The following is a 23,973-nucleotide window of genomic DNA, read 5'->3' on the forward strand; positions in this document are numbered from 1 at the left end:
TAGTCCCGCTAAGTTAAATACATATGATTCAAATAAAGTGACACCTAATAAGGATAACCAGATTCTGAGTTTTCAGTTCTTCTAAGTTTAAGCTTAATAGGGATAGGTGTCTAGACTAGCTTATCCGAGCGGACACTCGAGCCGGGGAGGGACAACTTGGTCGGTAGCAGGGCAACAACGCTTTCGTTGCCGATCTGAACCCCGCCTAACATGTGTGAATATAATCCTTCACCAGGTCCCTTGACACTTCGGCTATCTCAAAAAGAAAATAGGATGCATGCGCTACATTTCTTCTATCCTATTTCAGAGACTCAGAGGGGGTGCGCATGAGAACACAGTACATAATACAGTTCAATCAATATCAAAGCTGTAAATAAGTGACAAGTTGCACATAAGGCCAAAAAACAAAATATCAATAATAATTAAAACAAGTATAAGTCAATATAAAAAACTCGAATTCTTATTAGTCCCCAACAGAGTTGCCAGAGATGTCACACCCCTTTTTCGTTCGAAGGTTAAGTCGAAGGATTTTTTCAATTAAAGTGACGATTTTGAATAGGGATTCATTTATTTATTTTTAGAGTCGCCACTTGGAATCGAGTTATGGTGTTCCAAGTCACCTTTTTGAATCCCTAATCAGAAGGATATGACTTTTTTATTGGTCTGCGAAAATAGAAGACCGGTAAGGAATTCTGTTGACCAAAGGAAAGGTGTGAGGCATCCCTCGAGTCTCTTAGTTCTTGCACGGTCGCTTTTGTTGACTATTGCTTGATTTAAACTATTTTAAAAAATTATGTCAGGGCCTAAATTCGCTCATTTTTAATGCACGAAAGTTATTTAAAACTCTTGTATTAAATAAATCGGTGAAAATTAATTTTATAAAAATATTTGTCAAGATGCATTATTGGATTCTTGAATTTTAAATGTTCCGAAAAGATGTGTGTGTCGCATTCTTAATTGAGACGAATATTATAAACATGCCTAAAATTTACCTAACGTTAAAACATTGATTTATCTTTTATAAACTCGTAACAATTATTTGTTTGACATATTATTTAACTTAAACAAAAAAATTGAGTAAAAATCATTTAAAAGGATAAAAAATTTAATAAATAATTAATAAATTTTATTAATGATAATTAATAATAATAATAATAATAATAATAATAATATGCCCATTAATTAAGATTCCCTAAATTTTATATATAAAATCACGTCATATAGACTAAATCAAATTAAACGTGAAAAGTTTTTATACTTAATTAGCATAACAACACTACAATAATAAAAATAAAAATAAATCTATTAAATAACAAATTACAATCTAACTTATCAAATACTAGTTAGAAGAAGCACATTTGTCATAAATTAATATTATAATAATAATCATATCAATTAATGCTACATCTTTTTTACTTTTAAAATTTAAATAAATTTATTTTTCAGGGTAATTTTTGGATATATTCTTAAAATATTTTAAATTATCAATTATTGTGATTTATCATTCAAATATATAAATTTATTTTAAAAATTTAATTCACGGTCAAAATTAAACTCTACAAATATATAAATTAATAAAGAGTGTGAAAAGCAAAATTCGATGGGTCTATATTACTGTTTTTCAGATAACAAGGATTCAGTATATGTTATTCTTTTATTTCAATTTATGCGACACAAATAAAATTTGTAATTTTCAAATAATATATGTTACTCTTCTTGTCGAAACTTTTGTGGCATTGATAGTTAATTACATATTTTTAAATAATTTAAGTTTTTAATTATTGTGATTTATAAAACTTTTGCTTTTATTTCAATTTAAGTGAAATAATGCTTAGATGACCATAATAATTAAATAGAGGTGATATAGTAAAATCACGATTGAACCAGCGAAACAGATATATCTTAGATGATTCGCAACAACTAATCAAAAGTGATATAGCAAAATTATTATAACAATACTTGTGAATTTTTTTTAAATGACCTCATATAAGACGTGAAGTTAATTTAAAACATCAAATGTTAACTTATCATTTTATATCTATTTTACCTTTTATTATTAAATATTATTTTTTAATATTTAAATGACTTATAATAATAATTAATTTTTTAATATTTAAATGACTTATAATAATTAATTAGGGTGATATTTAGTAAAATTACGATTGAAGCAGTTGAAGCAGACAGTCCTAAATGTCTAATTTACTTTTTTTATTACATATTTTTAATTTGTTAATATTTAAATAACTTATAATAACTAATTATGAGTAATATAGTAAAATAGCGGAGCAAGCAATTGAAGTAGGCATGTCGACGGAGAGCATCCTGCTTTAGCCGCCCAACTCGCTTTATATAACTTATAACAACATATTCCCTCTGTTTTAAAAATGAATGACTATTTTTCTTTTTAACAATTTTTTAATTTTAACTTTCTACATGACATGTTTAAGGCCACAAGATTGAAGGAAATTGTGGTACATTTGACATATCTTTAATTTAAGACCATATGATTCAAAAATCTTCTTTATTTTCTTAAACTCTGTGTCAAGTCAAATTATGTCATTCTTTTTTAAACAGAGAAAGTAATAATTAATTAGAGGTGATATAGTAAAATAACAGAGCAAGCAGCTGAAGCAGACATATTGATGGAGATCAACCTACTTCAACGGTCCAACTCACTCTTATATAATATAAGAATATAATAAATAATAATTAATTAGAGGTTATATGGTAAAATAATGGAGCAAGCAGATGAAGCAGGCATGTCGATGGAGAGCAGCCTGCTTTAGCCGCCCAACTCGTTCATATAACTAGGTGGCTACGTCGTGCTACGCATTATTCCAATGTTGATCCTTAAAAATTTTACGTTATGTATAATTCTATTATTTAATTAAAACTTTCATTTGTTTGGTTGGTAAATTCTTAGTTAGACATATATTATTAGATTTAGATTAATGAAATTTGTAAAAAAATATTTTAAATTGTTAATATGACACCCATATAATTTCGAGAGACAATCAAATTTTGTTATATTTTTTTTAAAAAAATATTTATAATTATTAATTATTATAATTTTATTACTTTTCACATAGTAATTATCAAATACATAATAAAATATTTTAAGTTAGTTAACTGTTTTAATTTAGAATATCTTTTATGCACTTTTCAAATAATACATGTTACTCCTTTGTCCAAACTTTTGTGTCATTGATAGTCAATTATATTTGTAAAATAATTCAAGTTTTTAATTATTGAGATTTATAATTTATTTTTTCTATTTTAATTTAAGTAGCACTGATATAATTTCAAGAGTCAACAAAATATTTTATTTCTTTTAAATTTTTTAAGTTATTAATTATTGTGATTAATATGTTTTTAATATATTTTCTTGAAATATATAACATATTAATTATTTTTTACATATTTAAGTTGTTAATTATAGTATTATAATTTATAGTAGTTTTTATATAATTTTTAAATAGTATATATTAGTGCCTTTTTTCAAACTTTTGTGGCATTGATAGTCAATTATATTTTTAAAATAATTTAATTTTTTAATTATTGTGATATATAATATTTTTTTCTATATTCCAATTTAACTGACACAACGCTTAGATGGGCATAATAATTAACTAGGGGTGAAATAATAAATTTATGATTGAAGTAGCGAATCCGAAGTAGACATGTCTTAAATATTTTATAATAATTAATTAGGAGTGATATAGAAAATTTACTATAAAAATACTTGTTAAAAAAAATTTAAGTGGATCTCATATAAGAAATCAAGTTAATTTAATATTAAATATTAATAATTTTTTAATACTAAAATGATATAATAATTAGTTAGGAGTGATATGGTAAAATTATGGTTGAAGAAGCTCAAGTAAACATGTCATAACTATCTATTTTACTTTTTTTTATTAAATATTATTTTTTAATACGTAAAAGTCATATAATAATTAATTAGGGGTGATATAATAAAATTACGGAGAAATCGACAAGCAGACATGTGGATGGTCTCCAACCTGTTTACTTTTACTTCTAAAATTAAAAGTGATATAGTAAATTATGATTGAAGCAGCTGAAACAAACATGTCATAAATATTTATTTTACTTTTATTAAATATTATTATTTTTTTAATATGTAAATATTATATAATAATTAATTTGGGGTGATATAACTAGTAAAATCACGAAGAAATTGAAAAGCAGACATATCAACGGTCTCCTGCTCACTGTGACTTCTAATATAGGAGAACTTACACTTTATAATTTAAATAAAATTAGATAAATATTATACGAACCCATCTAAGAGAAATCAGAACATATCCACAATTGCATGTTACCTTTTATCTTAAATGAATAAAATATATTTTTGTTATCTTAATTAAATATCAAATTAACTAAAACCAGATCTTCACATTCTTTACCATTTTTCATTAACTGTTGCTAAGTTCATCTTCCTAAGTACCATTTTTTTATGCATTAAACAAATTGCTTAAAGACTTGGTAAATTTCCAACACCGTTTCTTTAATATTTGAAGAGTTTAAAAAGTCTTTGCAATATTTTTCAAGAATTCTAATAATAAGGAGTAATCAATTACATTAAGGGTATAATGGAAAAAATTTTTTGCCTTGTCTTCATAAGTAAAAGAGGACAAGTAAAATGGGACATCAAATTAGAAAATTTGGGACGAGTAAAATGGGACGGAGGGATTACCTTTTATCTTAAATAAATAAAATATTTTTTTGTTATCTTAATTAAATATCAAATTAACTAAAACCAGATCTTCACATTCTTTATCATTTTTCATTGACTGTCGCTAAGTTCATCTTCCTAAGTCCCACCGCCACCGAGGAATGGCCTTCTTGGCCAAATTTATTACAAACAAGAGAGAGGGGGCGGCATTAACATTTTCTAGTCAGATCTGATGCGATGGGCTTCACTGATTTGGTGTTTTTAGACGGTTTTCGAAGATAATTTCACCGTTGGTGGTGTCGCCAGTAGCGGGGAAAGAAATGAAGAGAGGCGGCACCAGTTGGGCTCCCTTGGTGGTGAAGATTCCAGCCAGATCTTCGGTGGATTAGCCGTCGAAAAGGTAACAGCAGCATCTCCCCGTGGAGATTCCAGCAAATTGCCGACAGTTGGTGGTTGTTTTACTTGACGGGACGATGATTCCGGTGATATACTTCATCAAATAGATGTGTTTTTTCTCATTTTCCATTCGCTTCTCTCCATTATCTCTTTTCCCTTCTCTCTGTTCACTCTCTCTCTAGTTTTTCTATTCACGTGGGTGTTGAAATTAGTGAGGTCTGCATGAATGGGTGTCCTCTGTGTTTGATATGTGCGATGATGAGTGTTTGTCTGTGTAGTATAAAAATGGAGGGCTCCATTAAAAATTCGATCCTGTAATATTCACATATAAGTATTCTGTAACCTAAACATATAACACATAGTAACGAACAAATTCACGTAATAAACAGATAGTGCACATTGAATATCACATGAAATTATTTAAACAGCTTCATTTATATTTTGCTCTTTGGTTTGATGTTTTTTTTACTGATTTTCTCACTTTTTTTTCTGATTTTTTTCTGATATTCAATATACGTATCTTCTTCTCTTATTCTGAGGGTGAGAAAGTTCTTTAAGTACAGAACTCTTGGGAGGGGGGGCGGTTATTTTTTCGGGGGAACAGTTAATTGGCAGATATGGGGAGGGAAGATTTAAAATTTAAATTAATTAATTAATTTTTTTAATAGAAGGTAATAATAATAAATGAATAAAATAAAATAATAATAATAAATATAATAATAATTAATTAATTTTTATATTTAACAAAACATAATAAAAATTTAAAAATAATATTAAATCTACTAATTTATTTAATTTAGAAAACAAAAAAAAATATATTTTTTGAATTTTTGTATTAATTTCAAAATTAGAATAAAATAAAATAAAATATCTCAAAATTAACTTTATTTAATTATTTCTTTTTTTACCTAAAAATTTATTAAAATAAAATAAGAATTTAAATAATATCAAATCAAATATAAATATTTAATATCAAAAAAATAAGTTAAAATTCAAGGAGGATAAAAAATCACATGTCTACAATGATGGATCTGTTCGTGCGGTCATGTTTCTTGTTAATTTAAGCCTTTCCATCCGATGCCACAAGTACGATTTGACCAAACTTGCATTTATCGTTTCAGCCCTGGTAGATTTTAGAAGTACTGGCAGTACCTGATGGAAATTGCCTCCAAAAACTACTACTTTTCCACCATTCATCAATATATCTCTAAAGCTCCTATCAACCGTTTAATTGTTCGACGACTAGCCATAGGAGTTTTGTCCTAAATAATCAGCTTGGCTTTTTTTAATTAATTTAGCTCCACCACTTTGCTTTGACATACGTGTGATTGTCGTATCAGTTCTTTGAAGTGGTATCTCAAATCTAGAATATTTTGTATGACCTCCTGATAAAAGAGCTGCAGCTACACCACTTGTTGTCGTTGCTAAAGCTATTATCCCTCTCGATATGATATTTACAAGTATTGTGCGATATAGGAATGTTTTTCCAGTCTCGCCAGGTCCGTCAATAAAGAATAATCCCAATTTTTTAGTATCGACCCTTTCCAATATAATCTTGAATGCTTGCTCTTGTTCAGGATTTAGTTTTGTCTATACATCCAAATCTTCTAAAGACACTATTATAGATTTCTCTGTATTCTGATATAATTCCATCATCCAACATCTGTTCAAGTTTAGGTATGCCATAATTTTTAATTTTCTTCCCCATGCTTTCTAAGAAATGATTTTTGTTTTTCAATGTGCATTGAAGTTGAGCAGTAGGAAAATTGTCATGTGTTCTTTTAAAATCTTCTGACATGTCATCATAATATGTGTCCCAGAGGCATATTCCCATACTCCCGCACAAGATTCAATGTTGATGTGGCAGTTGTATATAGTTAGTAAGTAAGAATTATATGGAATGACCCACTGATTGTTCATTGTCATGCCTCAAACTTTTTCCTTTATTCTATTATTTCGTATCTTATAAATAGGATATCAATCTTTTCCTTGCATTGATTTATTACTAAATGTCCGAGGATAATGACTCTTGTATTGCCCATCCTTTATGCATGAATTTGCTGGATGATTTTTTCCACATAACCCATGCATGATATTCTTGACAACCAAATCATGTAAGATCAGAAATTCTTCTTTGTTAAGAAGTTCAGCGAAAATAAACCTATCATAGTTGTCTAGCGGTGTTATCTTGTATCCCTGTTCAAGTATTAACAAAAGATATATGTGCGGTAGTCCTCTTTTTTGAAATTCAATCACAAAAACATGTGCTGCAACGGAACCAAATATCTTTTTATTGAAGATTTGATCTTTTAAGTCATGTAACTTTGCTCTAAAGACTCTAGTCACTAATTCAGGTCTATCTTGAGGAAGTTGTCCTTCTATCAAATTTTCTTTGATCTCCATCCAGTCAGGATTACATGTCATTGTGATGAATAGATCTGGTTTTTCAAAACGCTGAACCAAAGCCATTGCATCCATATATCTATGACGCATATCCCTAGGACCTCCAATAAATGATGCAGGAAGTATTACTCTCTGACCAACTAGATCCTCTAATTTCTTTGGCTAGTATACTATCAAATATACCTTGCAATATTTCCCTTCTAAGATTTGATTGCTCCAGCCTAAAATATTCAAATTGTGTTGTTTCCAACTTAATGTATATGTCAACTACAAATTATTGGAACAATCTTCTGCACAGTAGAATTATCGTTCTTTCTCCATCACGTATTTGCAACTTATAGCAGTAGTACTCTCTACAAGAGACACAATGCTTACCTCCTCATCGCACACCTAAAAAAAATTAAAACACATTGATATGAGACTTTTAAATAACCAAATCTAAGAGTTTGTGTAATTATGTTTCAAAATTATACCTTGTTGCTCATTATCAAACACCTCATTAGCAGACGTAAATGCTGAAATATTCTGATTGAGGCTTTCAACTTCGATATTGTGTGAATTTTTTTTTGTTTTATGTTGTTTTAATATTCCTTAGTGCCAACCTGGTTCACTATTTGGAAAAAGTAAAGGATACTGAAGTGGGTCATAACAATCATAATGATGTTTGACTCTATGCATATTGCCTGAGTGTTCATGAACAATAATTTCTTGATCAAATAATACATTGGGGTTGTTTCCGTCTATTCAAATAGCAACAATTTGATTTACTAATGGTTTGTTGTATACACGTTGATCTAGTTTAGCATTAGAAGCATTTCGAATCTCTAAATTCGGAAAGCTTGAATAATCTTTTAGCTAGCAAAAAAATTGTGCATAAGGATTGACATCCATTATTTGTCTTATTATCGCCACAACTTTTACGGATAAATTGGCTTCTTTGAGTTTTGAAATCCTATGGGATACCTCATTTTTTGTGTCAAAAAGTATAATTAAAAATAACATGAATTATCATTATGTGGAATTAATGAGGGTAGATCATGATATATTTGACCCTGTGCCTTAAACATATAAACTCCTTATCTTGAAGATGCCAGATCATTGTCAATTCTTACACCAAAAGACGTAACTTCAAATATGTTGTTATATCCTCTAATGTTTTGTGAAATTCTTTTGCTACTGTAGAGTCCGAGAAAAATAACGCATACAGTTGAACTGGAACTTCTGTAGGTGCAAGTTTAATTGATCCACCGTCGCAATAAAATGTTAGAGTTTCATATTCAAACCTCAAAGCACGACAATGTATGTATTTAGGAATATTTTCCAACTTATGAAGAGATGATATTGATGGTATGTAGTCAACTTGACCTAAATTTATATAGTTATATATTATAAAACTTAATAATAATAAATGATGAATAAATAGAGTTGAGTAACTGTAATGAATAAATTAGTACTACATTACCTTCAATGTCATAGTTTTTTGATAAAGCTTTTAGGAATCAATTTATTCTCCTTTTTTAATTGGTCTTCTTTCTTCGATATTGATATCTTCTGTAGATTGAACTGTTGTGCCTGCTGCATTAGAAATAAATATTACTTGTTTCTTTTTTTTTCCAGATAAAAGATGTGAAAATATCAGAATATACTTATGTTAGATAAAATAAGCAAATTTCTAATCATTATGAGGGAACGGATCCATACAATGCAAACGCAATTCAAAGTCAAAATGACCAATATTTTTACTCTGGTGGGGGTTTCGGTCAGTAATTTAGTCAGCTAACACTCCAACAACATGAGCAGAAGCATGCCTCAAGTGATTATTTCGGGAGTCAGACAACTGTCAATTATTCCCAGCAAGCATTTCAGAGTAGCAACAGTTTGCTTATGCTTCCGCTGCAGGAAATCATCTGCTGGCCATCCACCACATGCTTTGGTCACTTTTGATTTTGGTGGAAAACTGATTGTAATGAAAGATCACAGTTCTTTTGGGAACCCATCCTTTGAAAGTCAGGTTTGTGTCAAAATTGTTTCTTCTTTTATTTTTTCATAATATTATGGGTTGCTGTCTTACTAATGATTGAAAGTATTTGTGCATGGTGGGTAAAGAATCCTGTAGGAGGTTCGATATCTGTGCTCAAATTGATGGATGTTGTCTCTGAGAGAGTTGACAATTCAAGCCTTGTGATAGGGGCATGTGACTATAACCGTTATACGGTAAGGCCCCGTAATATGTTCAAGTAGATTAGTAATACTGCATTAAGATGATATTTGCTCTTTCAGTTCATTTTTGATCTAGCAAATTCTTGTTGGTTCTTGTCACATGCATTTTACTTTTTCTTAATCATAAGTGGTAGTATTAGGCTTAATTGTGAACTTGAGTGAGTTCTTCAGTTTCAAAAAGTTATTATTGATAGAAATTTAATGTAGTGCTTTTCTGAATGCCAGGAGTTGTTGCTTATCGTTTAGTCATTGAGGAACTAAGATGCTAGCTGTACTGTTTTTGAATTTTCTACAGATATACAAGTTAGTCATTCTGATTCGATTATATTCTCATATTATGGAATTTAATTTTTCTAGAAAGCTACGATCTGCTATAAGCTAACAGTAAATAAATGAATAAATTATTCTAAAAAACTGTGTAGTCGCTGTTTTTGGAGTTTGAGGTGAAAAAGCAGTTTTGAATGGTAAGTAAGCACCCTTTTCTAGTTCATGAGTATTGTCGATTGCAACATCTAAATTTATTTTAGTTGCAGCAATATATTTGTTAACCCTTTCAATGACTTGAGCAACTTTGTCTTGATCTATATAGATAAGATAAAAAAATTAACAAAAGTGACGCACAACAAAAGTTGAAATATAATCTGTTACATTAATTTTCTAGCTACCTTGTGCCATTTGTTTAATGAATAAATATCCTGCGATATAGAATAAGAAATTAAAATTAATAATGTATTACAAGTGAACAAAAGCATATATTGTATGATTAGATCAAATTAGCAGTAGACAGTTAGTAAAAGTGAACAAACAACTAATATTATTTGATATGCCAGCAAAAGTTGCTTATTATCTAAAAAAAAAAGAAAAACTAAAATAACTAATAAATATCTAGATTCTAGAACTATTGATTTTAAAATAACTAATCAGTAACTACTATATAGAAAAATTTGGGCTTCTATTGTATAGAGAAAATAGCATCATTGATCCTTATTAAGCTTGATCCTTTTTTGTGGTATTGTGTCATCAGTATCGTTTTCTGTTCTTGTTATCTCTTTGATTGTTGTTTCTGAGGTGATATCTTCATCTATTATATTAATTGGAATAGCGTTTTGAACTGGTTGTACTTCATCAGCAATAAAGTGTCTTCCTATTCGATCTCCTTTCTTTCATACTTTAATTTTGACAAAAAATACATATTGTTTGTTAATACTTAGCAGCAAGTTTCGATAAAAGGATGATTTTTCTCTCTGTATCAAAGAAAATAATATATTAGTAAAAAAAAAATTAGTGAAGAAAAAAATATAGTAATAAAATATATAATAAGTATAAAAGGAGAGTATAATATGACCTTTTTCGATATTGATTGGTTATATGTTGTAACATTGCAACCAGTCAAGTGTCTTGTGGCTTCAAATAGTGTAACAGTGCAATGTTCATTGTCAACGGACACGTCAAGTATTAGACGAAACCTACAGAAACAACAAAAAGTAAACAAATAGCTTGTTTATTGATTCTTAAAGAAATAATATAAAACTTTTTATGTGTATCACCTGTCGTCATAATGTGCATTTTCTGCTAGACAACCAAAACATTTTGAAATATTATTGTTGAAGTTTACTTTTTTGTAGCAGTTGTTGCAAGATGCATAGCATGGAGCATCTGCATTTAAGAGCCTTAAAATTTTCGCAGTAAATTTACAATATTTAACCTACATATAAAAACAGAGAGAAGACAAAGATTAAAACTACTAGAACATGCATAAATTTTGATTACGATGGTGAAAATAGTACCTCATTATAATCGAACGATCCATGTGCTATATCCTCAATTTTTAGTTCTTGAGACTTTGTAATATGTAAAGATGGCAACATAGTAATATCAACGTGTTTCTTCTTCTTTACAAAAATCCTACATGTTATTTAGGTAGAGAAGTAAAATAACTAATATTATACTATTCATTATTTTGAATATGAGAATGTATAGTACCACTCTTGGAGAAATATTGTTTTTTCAAAAGTGAAATTTATCCACATACTACTGATAGATGTAGAAGTTATCCCAAAATTCCCTGCAAAGATTTGAAGAAAAAGGGTTAGGACAAAAAAAAAAGACAGAGAATTTACTATAAACACAAGTTCTATTATTATAAACACAACTTCTAAGATAGTACCTAGAAATAGATTAGTCTTAACATCACAGAATGCAATTACAGATTTTTCTTCATTGAGGCTTTCTAAGAGTTTATCTTTTATTTCTGAGAAGTCGCCCCATAATGTTATAATTTTTTTATCACACCTAAATTTTTTAATCAAATCACGGAGGTTAAATTATGAAAGTGCACTGAAATAGGTGAACAATAGAAACAAAATAGACATTTTTAAAAAGTTAGTTCAACTTACTTTTCATTCATAAGTATGAGCTCTGTACGTTTTTTGCCTTTTGTGAAGAGCTTAGACGACATGAAGATTTTAAAAATATCTACAAAATATTAAGTATAAATTAATCGGTAATAGAAATAAAATATCTATGAAATATTAGATGAGGCAACGAAATCTAAAGGAACTACCTAAAACTATTCCCATGGTATGCAACTTTTCGTCTTCAAATGAAACAAAGTTGTTCGAAAAACAAAGTGTAGAGAAAGAATTTTTGTATTCTTGAACTATAGTTGCATCGCTGAAGCCAACTTCAATGTTCTTATTGACGGAAAGAAAATTGAGATTGGGAGGAGCAATACGGCTATTCATGATGTAGCAAAATTTTCCTTGATGTAAACGCTTTTTCCACATTGTAATATGTCCATTGAAAAGAGTGGCATTAACTTTTGTGCCCTGAAAAGAAAAGAGGAAAAAAAAAGATGAATAAAGAACAGGGGTGAAATAAAACAAAGATGAATCAATAACATTAAGTGATTTTATAATATAGATGTTGTTGATAAGTAGAATAGTAGAAGAAGAACATTTAGTTATAAATAAGTGCAGTGATTGATGAATTAAGTACCTCTTCATCGACGAAGGTGAAAGCTTTTTATGTACCACTTGTCGTTTGAGCAAATTCTTTTATTGCTTGACACCCTATGACCATGATTTTAATTATGGAGGTACGATCGTGGAGCTTGACTGCGCTAAGAGGCACAACTTCAGTAATTGGGTCTGTTAATTCAATATCGGTAGAGTTTGATGATTTGGTGATTGAGTCCATTGCTGACTTGATAATTAAGTCAAGTACAATAATATAATAAAGTTATAATAACAGTAAGACATAATTATATAACAAAAAGTAATTTATGAGGCGGGAATATTTTACTTGAATATGTGAACCTTATTAGTTGATCAGTAGAATAGTAGGAGAATGTTAGGGGATAAACTAAGAATCAGCTTAAATTAATTATTAACAGTAATAACAATATAAGAGCGGAGAATTATGAATTATTGAAAGAGATTGTATAAAAAAAAAACTATAAGCGAAGCAACTTTTAAGCTGGCATAGCAATTAATATTGTGTTTAAGTGAATTATTAACACTAACAATAATATAGGAGCGGGAAATTATGAACTGCTGAAAGAGACTGTATAAAAATACTTGGAGAAGAGACATACTGAAAAAAATGTATGAGCAGCGATGTGATGCAGCGATATGAGAGAAAAAGTATGAGCAGCGTTGCGACGCAACGAGAGAAGAAGGAAAGAAAGTAATGCGTGGGCGTGTGAAAAAATGCGAGCAGTGTGGTGATGCAACAAGAGAAGTGTGAGCAGCGTTGCGATGCAATGAGAGGAGCAGGGAAAAAAGTAATGCGTGTGCCTGTGAAAAACTGCGAGCAGCGTGGTGATGTAGCAAGAGGATTTGCGAAGAAAATAATGTAGGGCGATGATGTTACGAAGATAATAGAAAAATAATATGGTATTTATAGAAGTAGTTTTTTTGCTGGGTTGAATATGAACGTGCATGTTATAATCTAGTTAAAATAGGATTTTGATCTTTGTTTGTTCTAATTTAGTTAGAATAAGATCAGTAAAAAAGGAACTTTTTTATTTGTCCGATAGTTCCTTATTTTATATGTAAAGGATTTGTAACAAATTTCTTTTTCAGTAGGAAAGGTTTTTTTTTAATCTTTTTACGGGTGAAATTTATATTGATTTATTAGATGTGTAATTTAAGTAAAATATGCGAAAAAATAATTTTATCTAAAGGAGAGACTTTTAATAAAGGGCAAAAAGTTCAAATGTAAATTATAAAGCCCTTCACACTTTTAAGATAATAGAGATAGAAATATAATAAAATAATTTTTTTACAAATATAAAATTTAATATTAATTTTATGTCGTGACTTAACATGGGCCAAATGCGGCTAGTAATTAATAAAGAAGAGAAATCAAATTAATTATGCCATGTGGCTATTTTATACTGATTTGGAGTTTTATTTTTACTTCTTCAAAGCGCCATATATCAATGAGAGAACACAACTGATGAGAAAATCAATAAAAATAATTTTTTTACTATGGTCATTATAATTTTTGTGGGGCAGTAGATTCCCCAAAAATTAAAATATCTTTTAATAAATTCGAAACAACTGCCGTAATCACTTTATATCTTTTCTCTGTTTATAAATTTATTTTTATTATAGTATCTTTTTGATAAAATAGTACTTACTACTTAAGTAAAAATCTGGGAAAATTTATTTTAAATTTAATTTACAAATAGCCACAAGATATCATTTCCACGTTATTATAAGGGGCAAGTTTCATTTCCATTTTTGTCCAAAGGAACACTCCAATTACTACAACCAACTTCCGTATTGTTGTGTGGTTGTGGTACGAAAAGACCACCTTCAGATTCCATTGGAAGAGGTAAACCAATTTCATATATTATTTTTACTATCTTTGTTGGGGCGAATGTTAGAATTACAGCTACATTGAATTTCAAGATTTCAATATATTTTAGTTCCAAATGTTCTGATAATTGTTATAAGTTGCTGTAATCAAATCTTTTTGTTTTTTTGCCCAACAAGATACTTTCCTTTTCCTTCTTCATCTTTCTCTCTTTTCTAGTCCAACATCCCATTTTCAATTTCAACTCAAAGTATGTATTTTCTTTCCTTTTCTTTCTCTTTCTCTTTCTTGCCTTTTGGAATTTGTTGGGTATATTCGAATATGCCATGTATGTATGTGGGGGAATTTGCTTTAATTAGGAATTTGCCTTTTTGGGTTTTTCTTGAAACAGTGAATTTGGGATTCTGAATCCCATTAGTTTGAGATCTTTCCTTCTTTTTGAGGCTATCTATCCTTTTTCTATTTGTTGGTTCTCAGGGTCATTTGTGTTGTTTCTATTTGTTTAATTGGACTTCAAATTTGGCCCCTTTGTGGAGCTTCTCTCCCTCTCTCTCCCTCTCTCTCTCTCCCTCCTCCTCTTTTAAATCAAGAAAGTTTATATTTTAATGCTGATTTTGGTTTGAAGTTTGTTTTGTCTTTTTTTTTTTTTTTTTTTTTCCCTATAGACAATTAGCTTATCCTGTTTGCATTTGTTTGTGGAATAGATAGTTCCCGAAGTGATGCTACAAGTTAAGCTATAGTTTAACTAGCTGCATTTTGCTGGGATCTGTTGCTCATTTAGCCGCAATAAGGTTTAGGTAGTGGATCTCTCTCCCTCGCTCTCTTTCACGGGCACGCACACCGATACAAATGTCTTTTGGTCAGATTCAACATTTCTTTGTTTTTAATTCATTCACACCTAGTTTAATCATTTTCTTCAAATGTAGATGCTATTATAATTGGCCTCTTTAATTAAATGATGATGTGCCTTGATTCTCCCTCCTCCTCCTTAAACAAATAACACAACTAAATAAACTAACCTTTTTTTTGTTATTCCATTTCTCTTACTATTTAGTGCTACCTCTTTAATTAAATGATGATGTGCCTTGATTCTCCCTCCTCCTTAAACAAATAACTCAACTAAATAAACTAACTTTTTTTATGTTATTCCATTTCTCTTACTATTTAGTGCTTCTTTTTTAGATAACTGCCAGCTTTCGTGCACCTAGACTAATTCTGTTGAGGCTAGGATAGATGGAAAAATATCACCTAGGCTAAGTTGGAATTTGAACCTCATCCACTTCATTGACCACTAGGTCACACCCTTGGGTGTGTTAATATTTAGTGTTTCTTGCACTTTGGCTATCTATTATTTTGTTGTAGTGATTGCTTCTCTTTTAGTATGCTTTGTCATGCTTTCTTAGCATTTTGTCTTGGCATCTTCACTCCCATTGTTTTCTTTTTCCTGAACTGCTTTTACTTGAGCCAAGAGTCTATCAGAAACAACCTCTCTTCTCCAAAGGTAGGAGTAAGGTCTGCGTTCACACTACCCTCCCCAAACTCCACTGTGGGATTACACTGGGTATGCTGCTGTTGTTGGTGGTGGAGAAAGTGATTATGATGGAAATTTCCATTTGGAATAAAATCCTTCACTCATTCCATTGGCAATTTGCAAGCTGGGGTGTCTTTTTATGGTGCAGTTTGTCAAGTTGTATTGGAATATCAATTTTATCTTATTTTTGTAATTGGTCTTAGATCTTTGTGGGTGCCCGGAATGAACGTAAAGACTAGTCTTCTTATGTTAGGAACTCAGATGTCTTACAGAAGTTTTAATCATTGTGCAGTAAAAAGCTCTTAAGAAGGATTACAACTGCACTTTTTATAGGATTCTGCTAGTATCTCAATGATGAATCAGGCAAAAATCAAGCGCAGAGTTGGTAAATATGAAATCGGAAGGACAATTGGTGAGGGAACATTTGCTAAAGTTAAGTTTGCAAGGAATTCAGAGACAGGAGAACCTGTAGCGATCAAGATTCTTGATAAGGATAAGGTCCTTAAGCACAAAATGGCTGAGCAGGTCAATAATCAAAATATCCATTCACTATGCTTTCTGGAACTTTCATATCTTTTCTATTGTCTGGTAATTATTCTGGTAACATAGATTGCAGAAAAGTTGTGGAATAATGTCTCTTCACAGCTTACATGGTTGTTGAGTTATGCATTACTTATTCTCGTACAGTTTAAAGTTTCTTGAATGTTTTTTCGTGAGATGATAACTTCTTATATTGTTCATAAATTGACAGCTAAAGCGGGAGATAGCAACAATGAAGTTAATCAGACATCCACATGTCGTTCAGTTATATGAGGTTTGTCTTCTCTCTATGTCAATGTGTATGTACTTGTGTGTTGTTTGTGCCTATGTATGAGCTAGTGATTGTGGTTTTTCTGTATGCCTTTTTGATCATTTGGATGTGTATACGGATCATACAACGCTGATATACGAACTTCTAACCTCTAGGTTAAAGAGTAAGCAACCCATTGATTTGCATTTGGTTATGCATCAGATGTTGCCACTACGTGTCTCCGTTCTAGAAATTATGCATTGAAAATCTCACTTCAAATCTTCACCTCAACAATCTTTCAGAAAGATGTCTCTAAATTCACTTGATGACCACCGCGCAGCAATAAATAAAATCTTAAGCATTCTGAAGAGAATTTATTACTTACTTTAGGACAAGACAAAGTCTATTGTACAGACTCAACTAATTGATTTGTTAGTACCAGTAGCTAGAATCAATGCGGTCTCATTCAGTTTTTCATGTGCCCTATTCAAATTGAGCAGATTGAAGTTTTTTGGCTCAAAGATTAAATGTATTCTGTAGCTGAGCTTTGCTGTGCCTATCTTATTGAACAACCATTTATGCTTATGCTAGATTTTAGTCCCAATCTTAAGCTTTTGATGTATTTTGATGATTCCTTGCTTTGTATATTACTCATAGTTGTTCTGCTTATTACTTGTTCAATTGTATATTTTATAGATCTAGTCCTGTCATATAAATTCCAGTGGTACATCAGCATTTAACCACTGAAGTTGGTGAGAGATAAGGCAGATTCTGACCTTTTAACATAACCCTATATTGACATGCAGATTTTTTGCTGGTATCCATATACTGCAGTGGAATTGGCTAATATACTGGAGTAGTTAGTTAATCTTCTTGATCTACTCATGGTACTTTCCAAATTTTTGAGAGTTAAAACTCTGTACAAGATGCACCTTCAAACTCTTGAAAAATCAGAGAACTAGAAATGCTTAAGTTAAAATTTATGGAATTGCGAATTCCCAATTTGGGGAAAGTAACATGTACTTTTCACTCCTGCTAAATGTTCGAAATCTTGCTAAAAACCTTTTGGGATGTCATATACCAAATTCTTGCCTAGTACATTAAATCTGTTGGCGAACAGCTTATGTGTTGAATATTTTATATGTTGGAATTTTAACTAGGCTGCTTGTAGTGCAAAAGTCTTATATTTGCAATAACCTACTATTGAGAAGATGTGATTCCGGATTATGGTGACGGCTGGGGTTCATATGCTACACTTTTGAATCCATGTTCTTCTCATCTGTCCGCAGGTGTTGGCTAGCAAGACAAAGATATTCATTGTTCTGGAGTTCGTTACAGGTGGAGAGCTCTTTGACAAAATTGTAAGGATGATTCTTTCTTTCTTGTAAATTTTTCGGTTCCCCTACCTTAGGAGATAAAGAATTTGACCAAAGAAGCACGAGCTTGTATCTGACTCATTGCAAAATAAGGTTTCATGTGTCCTTCCGAAGCAGCAAAGCTATGCGAACCTATTTGGCACTTAATTTTTTGTTTTTCAGATGACTTATCATGTCATTAAGATGTTAGCTGTTTTATTGGCATACAGGTAAATCATGGACGAATGCATGAAAAAGAAGCAAGGAAATATTTTCAGCAGCTTATTAACGCTGTTGATTATTGTCATAGCAGGGGAGTCTACCATAGAGATTTAAAGGTGGGGCAGTGCTCTTTTAGCTGCCTTTTAGTTGTTATTTCTGTTCTATTTTTCCTTAAAGCTCCAGGCTTTGTAGCCTTACCTTTATTTTGGTATGCTTTCATGAAGCAGCCTGAGAATTTACTGTTGGATGCTTCTGGAAACCTCAAGGTTTCTGATTTTGGATTGAGTGCTCTGTCCCAGCAAGTCAGGGTAACTGTCTGATCTTATGTTCTCAATCTCTTATCATATGTTTCCAATCTTTGATAAGACTTTTGCTTTGTGGTTTGTCAAAATTAATGCAATGAATCTTTAATTGTGTAACCTACTAGTAGATTGTGTCTTATGTCTTAACGTCCTTTATTGATTTCCTTGAGTACATATTCTTGTTTGAGAAATGTGGTGGTGATGACTCCTTCTCCCTCCTCCTGACTGAAGCCACAGATCTCTATGGAGAGCCCCATATCAGAGAAAAACAAGTGAGAGGATTTTTTTAAATGCAAATCGAGGAACTGTCACAGTAGAAACAGGCCAGCATAATTTTTACAGAAATCCATTTGTGCTTCTTCTTTCTATTAGCTTGTGTAAACATCATTTGGGATTGATTCGATTTTATTATTAGAATATTTATGTTCTGAATGTACTGTATTCCAATTTGGTAAGCTTTGTGGAAACAACGATGAGTGGGGCCTGGGACAATGTCATTTATTTGTGATTGACTGCTGATTAGTTATTTGCTTTAACCGTCTGCAAATTATTTGACAATGGACTTCCTTTTTCCGTTTTATCTAGAGAACTCATTCTAGATTCAAGCAGCAGTAGTAGTACTGCAATATATTTCTTTCACTTAGGTGAGAACTCATTCTAGATTCAAGCAGCAGCAGTAGTACTGCAATATATTTCTTTCACTTAGGTGATAGTCAACCTTTCTTTTTGGAATCAGATATAATTCTTATTTTAGCGCAAATTTCCAGGATGATGGCTTACTCCACACCACATGCGGAACTCCCAACTATGTTGCTCCTGAGGTATAATGAAATTGGTTTCAATAACTCTCTCTTTGTTCACTTCTCGCAAAGAAAAAAAGGTCTCTGTCATGTGCACACCCTAAAAAGAAGGGCAGCCCAGTGCATTAAAGCTCCCGCTCTGCACCCTATTTTTCTTTTTTCTCTTGGTCTTAAACATGAGATTCCTTTCTTTTAGGTACTCAATGACCATGGATATGACGGTACAACGGCGGATCTGTGGTCATGTGGAGTCATACTCTTTGTACTGCTTGCAGGTTACTTGCCTTTTGATGACTCTAATCTTATGAACCTGTACAAAAAAGTGAGCATTCTTCCAAATTCATTATGGAATCAATCTGCTTTTGTTTTTCCTATTAGTTTCATGATGTCTATCATGGTCTGTGCAGATCTCTGCTGCTGAATTTAGTTGTCCACCATGGATGTCTTTTGGCGCAATGAAGTTAATTACTCGCATCTTGGATCCAAACCCTATGACAGTAAGCATACTGGATTTCTGAATACAATTTCGGGATTTTAGCTTGCAGCTAAATACAAGACATCTTTTTCTATTATTTTATTATTACCGGCGTTTCCTATACAGCGTATCACCATTGCAGAAATTCTGGAGGATGAGTGGTTCAAGAAAGATTATAAATATCCTGTTTTTAATGAGAAAGAAGATGTGAACCTGGATGATGTCGAAGCTGTCTTCAAGGATTCTGAAGTGAGCACTCTAATTATTAACACTAATTAGAATCTTCAATTCAGAGGAAAGAATTGAGTGTTGTATAAAATCATCCTCACATGATTCCCTTTTCTTTGACACAACAACAGGAACATCATGTTACAGAGAAAAAGGAAGAGCAGCCAACTCCCATGAATGCATTCGAGTTGATTTCAATGTCAAAAGGACTCAACCTTGGGAATCTCTTCGATGAACAGGTTACCGACCATGACCTTCCATTTTTATCTGTTACTTTTCTTGCATGTTGTGGAACTGCTGGTTGATTTTAAGTGGTGTTTGTGCCTGGTACTACGTCGTGTGTAGTTATATTTTCTCAGTAGGACACGCTTTAATGAAGTTCATGAGAATGTCAAAAAACTTACGGTTACTTGGTAAGCGTTGGATAACGCTTTGTTCATTGTCAAACCTGCTACAGCCTACTCTAATATCAGACCCCATAACTTAACAATGGGAAAGAAGTAATGAATCTATTATTTGTAGTAAAACTTGCTTCTTTGCATTTACATAAAATAATAGAGAACTTCTGGCGGACATGAGCCTGGATGTCCTGAGTCGATCTAATGCTAAATTCATCAACTTTAACGGTTGAATAAGCGGTAGATGCATCAAGACGCTGCAGCAATATTGCATGCATACACAAACTAACTTCCATTTCTTTCTCTGTGTTGAATTTCATTATCTATGCTGCAAAATTTTTGTAAATTATTATTCAGGAATCTCAGTTTTTGATTTGCAGCTAAGTTATTCCATACGAGCGAGAATGCAAATACACTAATTAAAAGCAGAAAAACCTTAGAAGGACTAATAATTACAGAAAAATGAATTCCTACGTTCATTTTAGTCCTGTCTGAGTAAAACTGACCTTTCTTTATTTACTCAAAAAGCTTGATCTCTTTTCCTGAATGGTCTTTTCTCCCTCCAACAAATCAAATCAATATTAATTGGTATTCTACCTTGTCGGAAACATCGGTGATGTGTGTATACTATAATCTCAATAGTAATTGATAATCTCAATAGTAATTGGTATTCTCACTTGATTTGACATCTTGCCAAGAGTAAGTTCCACTTTTTCATGCTACCATCTCAATACAATAATATTTTCAAACACTATTCTTAAAAAACTCTGGTTACGACTATGTATATCTTTTTGTTTCAGAGGTGGTGTTTTTGTTTTACTTGCGCGAGTGTTCAACTATGCACAATATGTTGGGAAATCGGAAGGATAATTGTTTCCAAATTAGTGATTTTTCAGTAGAGGACGATAACAATTACTTAGTAATTGGTATTCCACATTGTCGGAAACATTGATGATGTGTGTATTACTTTAATCATACTCCATTGACAGATGTTTTGATTCCATCATTCACAGGAATTTAAGAGAGAAACAAGGTTCACATCTAAATGTTCAGCCAATGAAATAATCAGTAAGATTGAAGAAGCTGCGAAGCCCCTCGGTTTTGATGTTCATAAAAAGAACTACAAGGTGGTGATGAATTTCAAGCATGCATTTCAATTGGCATGTAGATTCCTAATAACGTAAATTTATTGGCGTTCTACTCTTTTACTTCAGATGAGACTTGAAAATGTTAAAGCTGGAAGAAAAGGGAACCTTAATGTTGCCACTGAGGTATGTTCAATGTGTGTATAGTTGTTCAGTGCGTATCGCCCTTTGCATTCTGTTTTGAGGATTCCCATCAGTATTTCGGAATTTAAATCTTTTATCATCATATTCTAAACACTGTTTGGTCTTAAATTTAGGTATTTCAAGTTGCCCCTTCTCTTCATATGGTTGAAGTGCGAAAGGCAAAAGGAGATACTTTGGAATTCCACAAGGTACCACATTCATTTAACTGCCGAAAAGTTATCTAAATGACAAGCTGAAATGTGTAGCTCACTATTAGTAGGTTTTGATAGACCATAGCCTTGCACAATCACAAACTAATTGCTCGTAAATTTGCAACATAATCCTGAAGTTACCATTTGACATAAGATAGCAACAAAGAACTAAGAGGTTGTGTGCATGTTTTAAGATTAGGGAGAAAAGCCACTCTACTTGGAAATGAGTGTCATTATTTGTCCCTAAACACTGATGGTTTGATCTCTTAGTTACAGGGTCCACTTTAAAGCCTTGGAATGGTGATACATTTGGTAGGCTTCCTCAGCGTTTGTTTCCTGATATCATCTTGTAACATTCATGTCATAATAGACAATATTACTTTTTTGTGGCTATAATTGGAATTAAAACCTGTGCCTTGTGTATCAAAGAGACAGTTCACCATGAGTCTTGGACAGCTCCAGATAAAGGGAGAGTTAACAACCCTCCGTGTGGCTATAATTGGAATTAAAACTTGTGCCTCGTATCGAAGAGACAATTCATCATGAGTCTTGGACAGCTCCAGATAAAAGGAGAGTTAACCCCCGCCCCAACTAATAAGAGAGAGAAACGAGTCATGAACCACGGGAAAGTAGGAGGGGATGGAGGAACTATTTAAAGGCAAATGATAGAATAATGGATGTTGAGCATATCACAAATATGTGATGAATTTCATCAGAAGAAAGCTAAAATATCACTGCCTAGTATAAGAAAAATCATACACGAAATATATATAAAGAACATTTAATGTATTTAAACTTCATATACATAAAAGTTTAATTTATTTGAACTTCATATACATAACAGGTTAATAATATACATTGCAGTTAAATAAAGATCATGCTTGTGTCATTAGAATCTGTATACTTATTTTCTACTTATAATTTCCAAAACGGATAGGTTTTTGGTGTGTTTTTACATACCGGAAATGCATTAGCACCTCGTCGATTTTTTAAATCCTATTTAGTTTTTGTGACATCTTCCAGCTAATAACTAATCCTGAACGATCTCATGCTTAATCATTTTGTTGTACATCCTTGATGCAGTTCTACAAGAATCTTTCAACTAGCCTAGAGGATGTAGTGTGGAAAACTGAAGAGGACATGCAGAATAGGTAGTATAACTACCATGAACTGCATTGCATTAGCTACTGGTGCTACAACTTGTGTAAAATAAGCTTTGCAACTTCTTTCTTTGTTTTTGTTCTTTTTTTTTTTTTCAAAAAAAAATTGGTCCGTTCTGTGTAGTGGGACTTTTTTCTCCTAATGGCTTCCTGTTTCATCATGTCATGAGTAGGACTTTTGTTGCTATTTTATTTGCATTTTGTATAACTGGCATACGCTTATGACAAATGTGTATACAGCTTTTCAGCTCCCTCAAGAAAAAGATGAAAAATACATCGCTTTTCAGCCCCCTCAAGAAAAAGAAGAAAAAAAATATCCGCTCAAGGAGAATTATCGTTTTCGTTGCCCCATTTGCAGTTTCTATCAACACTAGCATACTTTTCATTATTTTTACATATTATCAGCTCCCTCCACAAAGAAATGCTTCTATGAAAAATATTTTTTTTCATTATTCCCTGTTGACCACTCTGATAATCTTGCTTATTGCTTAGAACGGCTTTTTCCTTTAGGATTAATCAAGTGCACTTTACTCAAACAAGGCAACTTTTTGGTGCAAAGTGATAATTATTCCAAATATTTTAGTTAGAATAACCAAGGAAAGCCCGAGTATAATTCAAAATATAGGCAGAATATTGTCAATTACAGCGTAGCTATATAAAAGTGGCAAATCTAGCATTTTCGCTAATAGGGTT

The 23,973-nt window shown here is 31.6% G+C and overlaps 1 protein-coding gene and 1 long non-coding RNA gene across 21 annotated transcripts; both read left to right on the forward strand.

Annotated features, from left to right (window-relative positions):
* The first annotated feature begins 6,062 nt into the window (after positions 1-6,062).
* On the forward strand, positions 6,063-13,820 carry LOC107847129. The gene is made up of 3 exons (XR_007046943.1): positions 6,063-9,506; positions 9,602-9,709; positions 9,941-13,820. It is a non-coding gene; the product is annotated as an uncharacterized LOC107847129 (long non-coding RNA).
* A 528-nt stretch (positions 13,821-14,348) lies between these two features.
* On the forward strand, positions 14,349-23,732 carry LOC107847704 (CBL-interacting serine/threonine-protein kinase 3). 20 transcript variants are annotated; one of them, XR_007046944.1, is made up of 18 exons: positions 14,402-14,557; positions 15,244-15,336; positions 16,363-16,595; positions 16,822-16,884; positions 18,150-18,221; positions 18,446-18,553; positions 18,665-18,745; positions 19,507-19,560; positions 19,736-19,861; positions 19,947-20,036; positions 20,141-20,263; positions 20,374-20,481; positions 21,654-21,767; positions 21,855-21,911; positions 22,043-22,117; positions 22,391-22,432; positions 23,204-23,271; positions 23,521-23,732. XR_007046944.1 is itself a non-coding variant. In XM_047399131.1 (17 exons), the coding sequence occupies exons 3-17, from the start codon at positions 16,422-16,424 to the stop codon at positions 23,546-23,548; spliced, it is 1,341 nt and encodes a 446-aa protein (XP_047255087.1). In that variant the 5' UTR covers positions 14,402-14,557; positions 15,244-15,398; positions 16,363-16,421; the 3' UTR covers positions 23,549-23,732. The 20 variants fall into 20 exon arrangements, 18 of the variants coding, with proteins under 18 accessions (XP_016547603.1, XP_047255087.1, XP_047255084.1 ...); XR_007046945.1 differs by having other exon boundaries at positions 22,397-22,432; XM_047399131.1 differs by lacking the exon at positions 22,391-22,432 and having other exon boundaries at positions 15,244-15,398.
* Positions 23,733-23,973: the final 241 nt, after the last annotated feature.

Source organism: Capsicum annuum, chromosome 11 (assembly GCF_002878395.1).
Source record: "Capsicum annuum cultivar UCD-10X-F1 chromosome 11, UCD10Xv1.1, whole genome shotgun sequence".
Taxonomy (NCBI): Eukaryota; Viridiplantae; Streptophyta; class Magnoliopsida; order Solanales; family Solanaceae; genus Capsicum; species Capsicum annuum.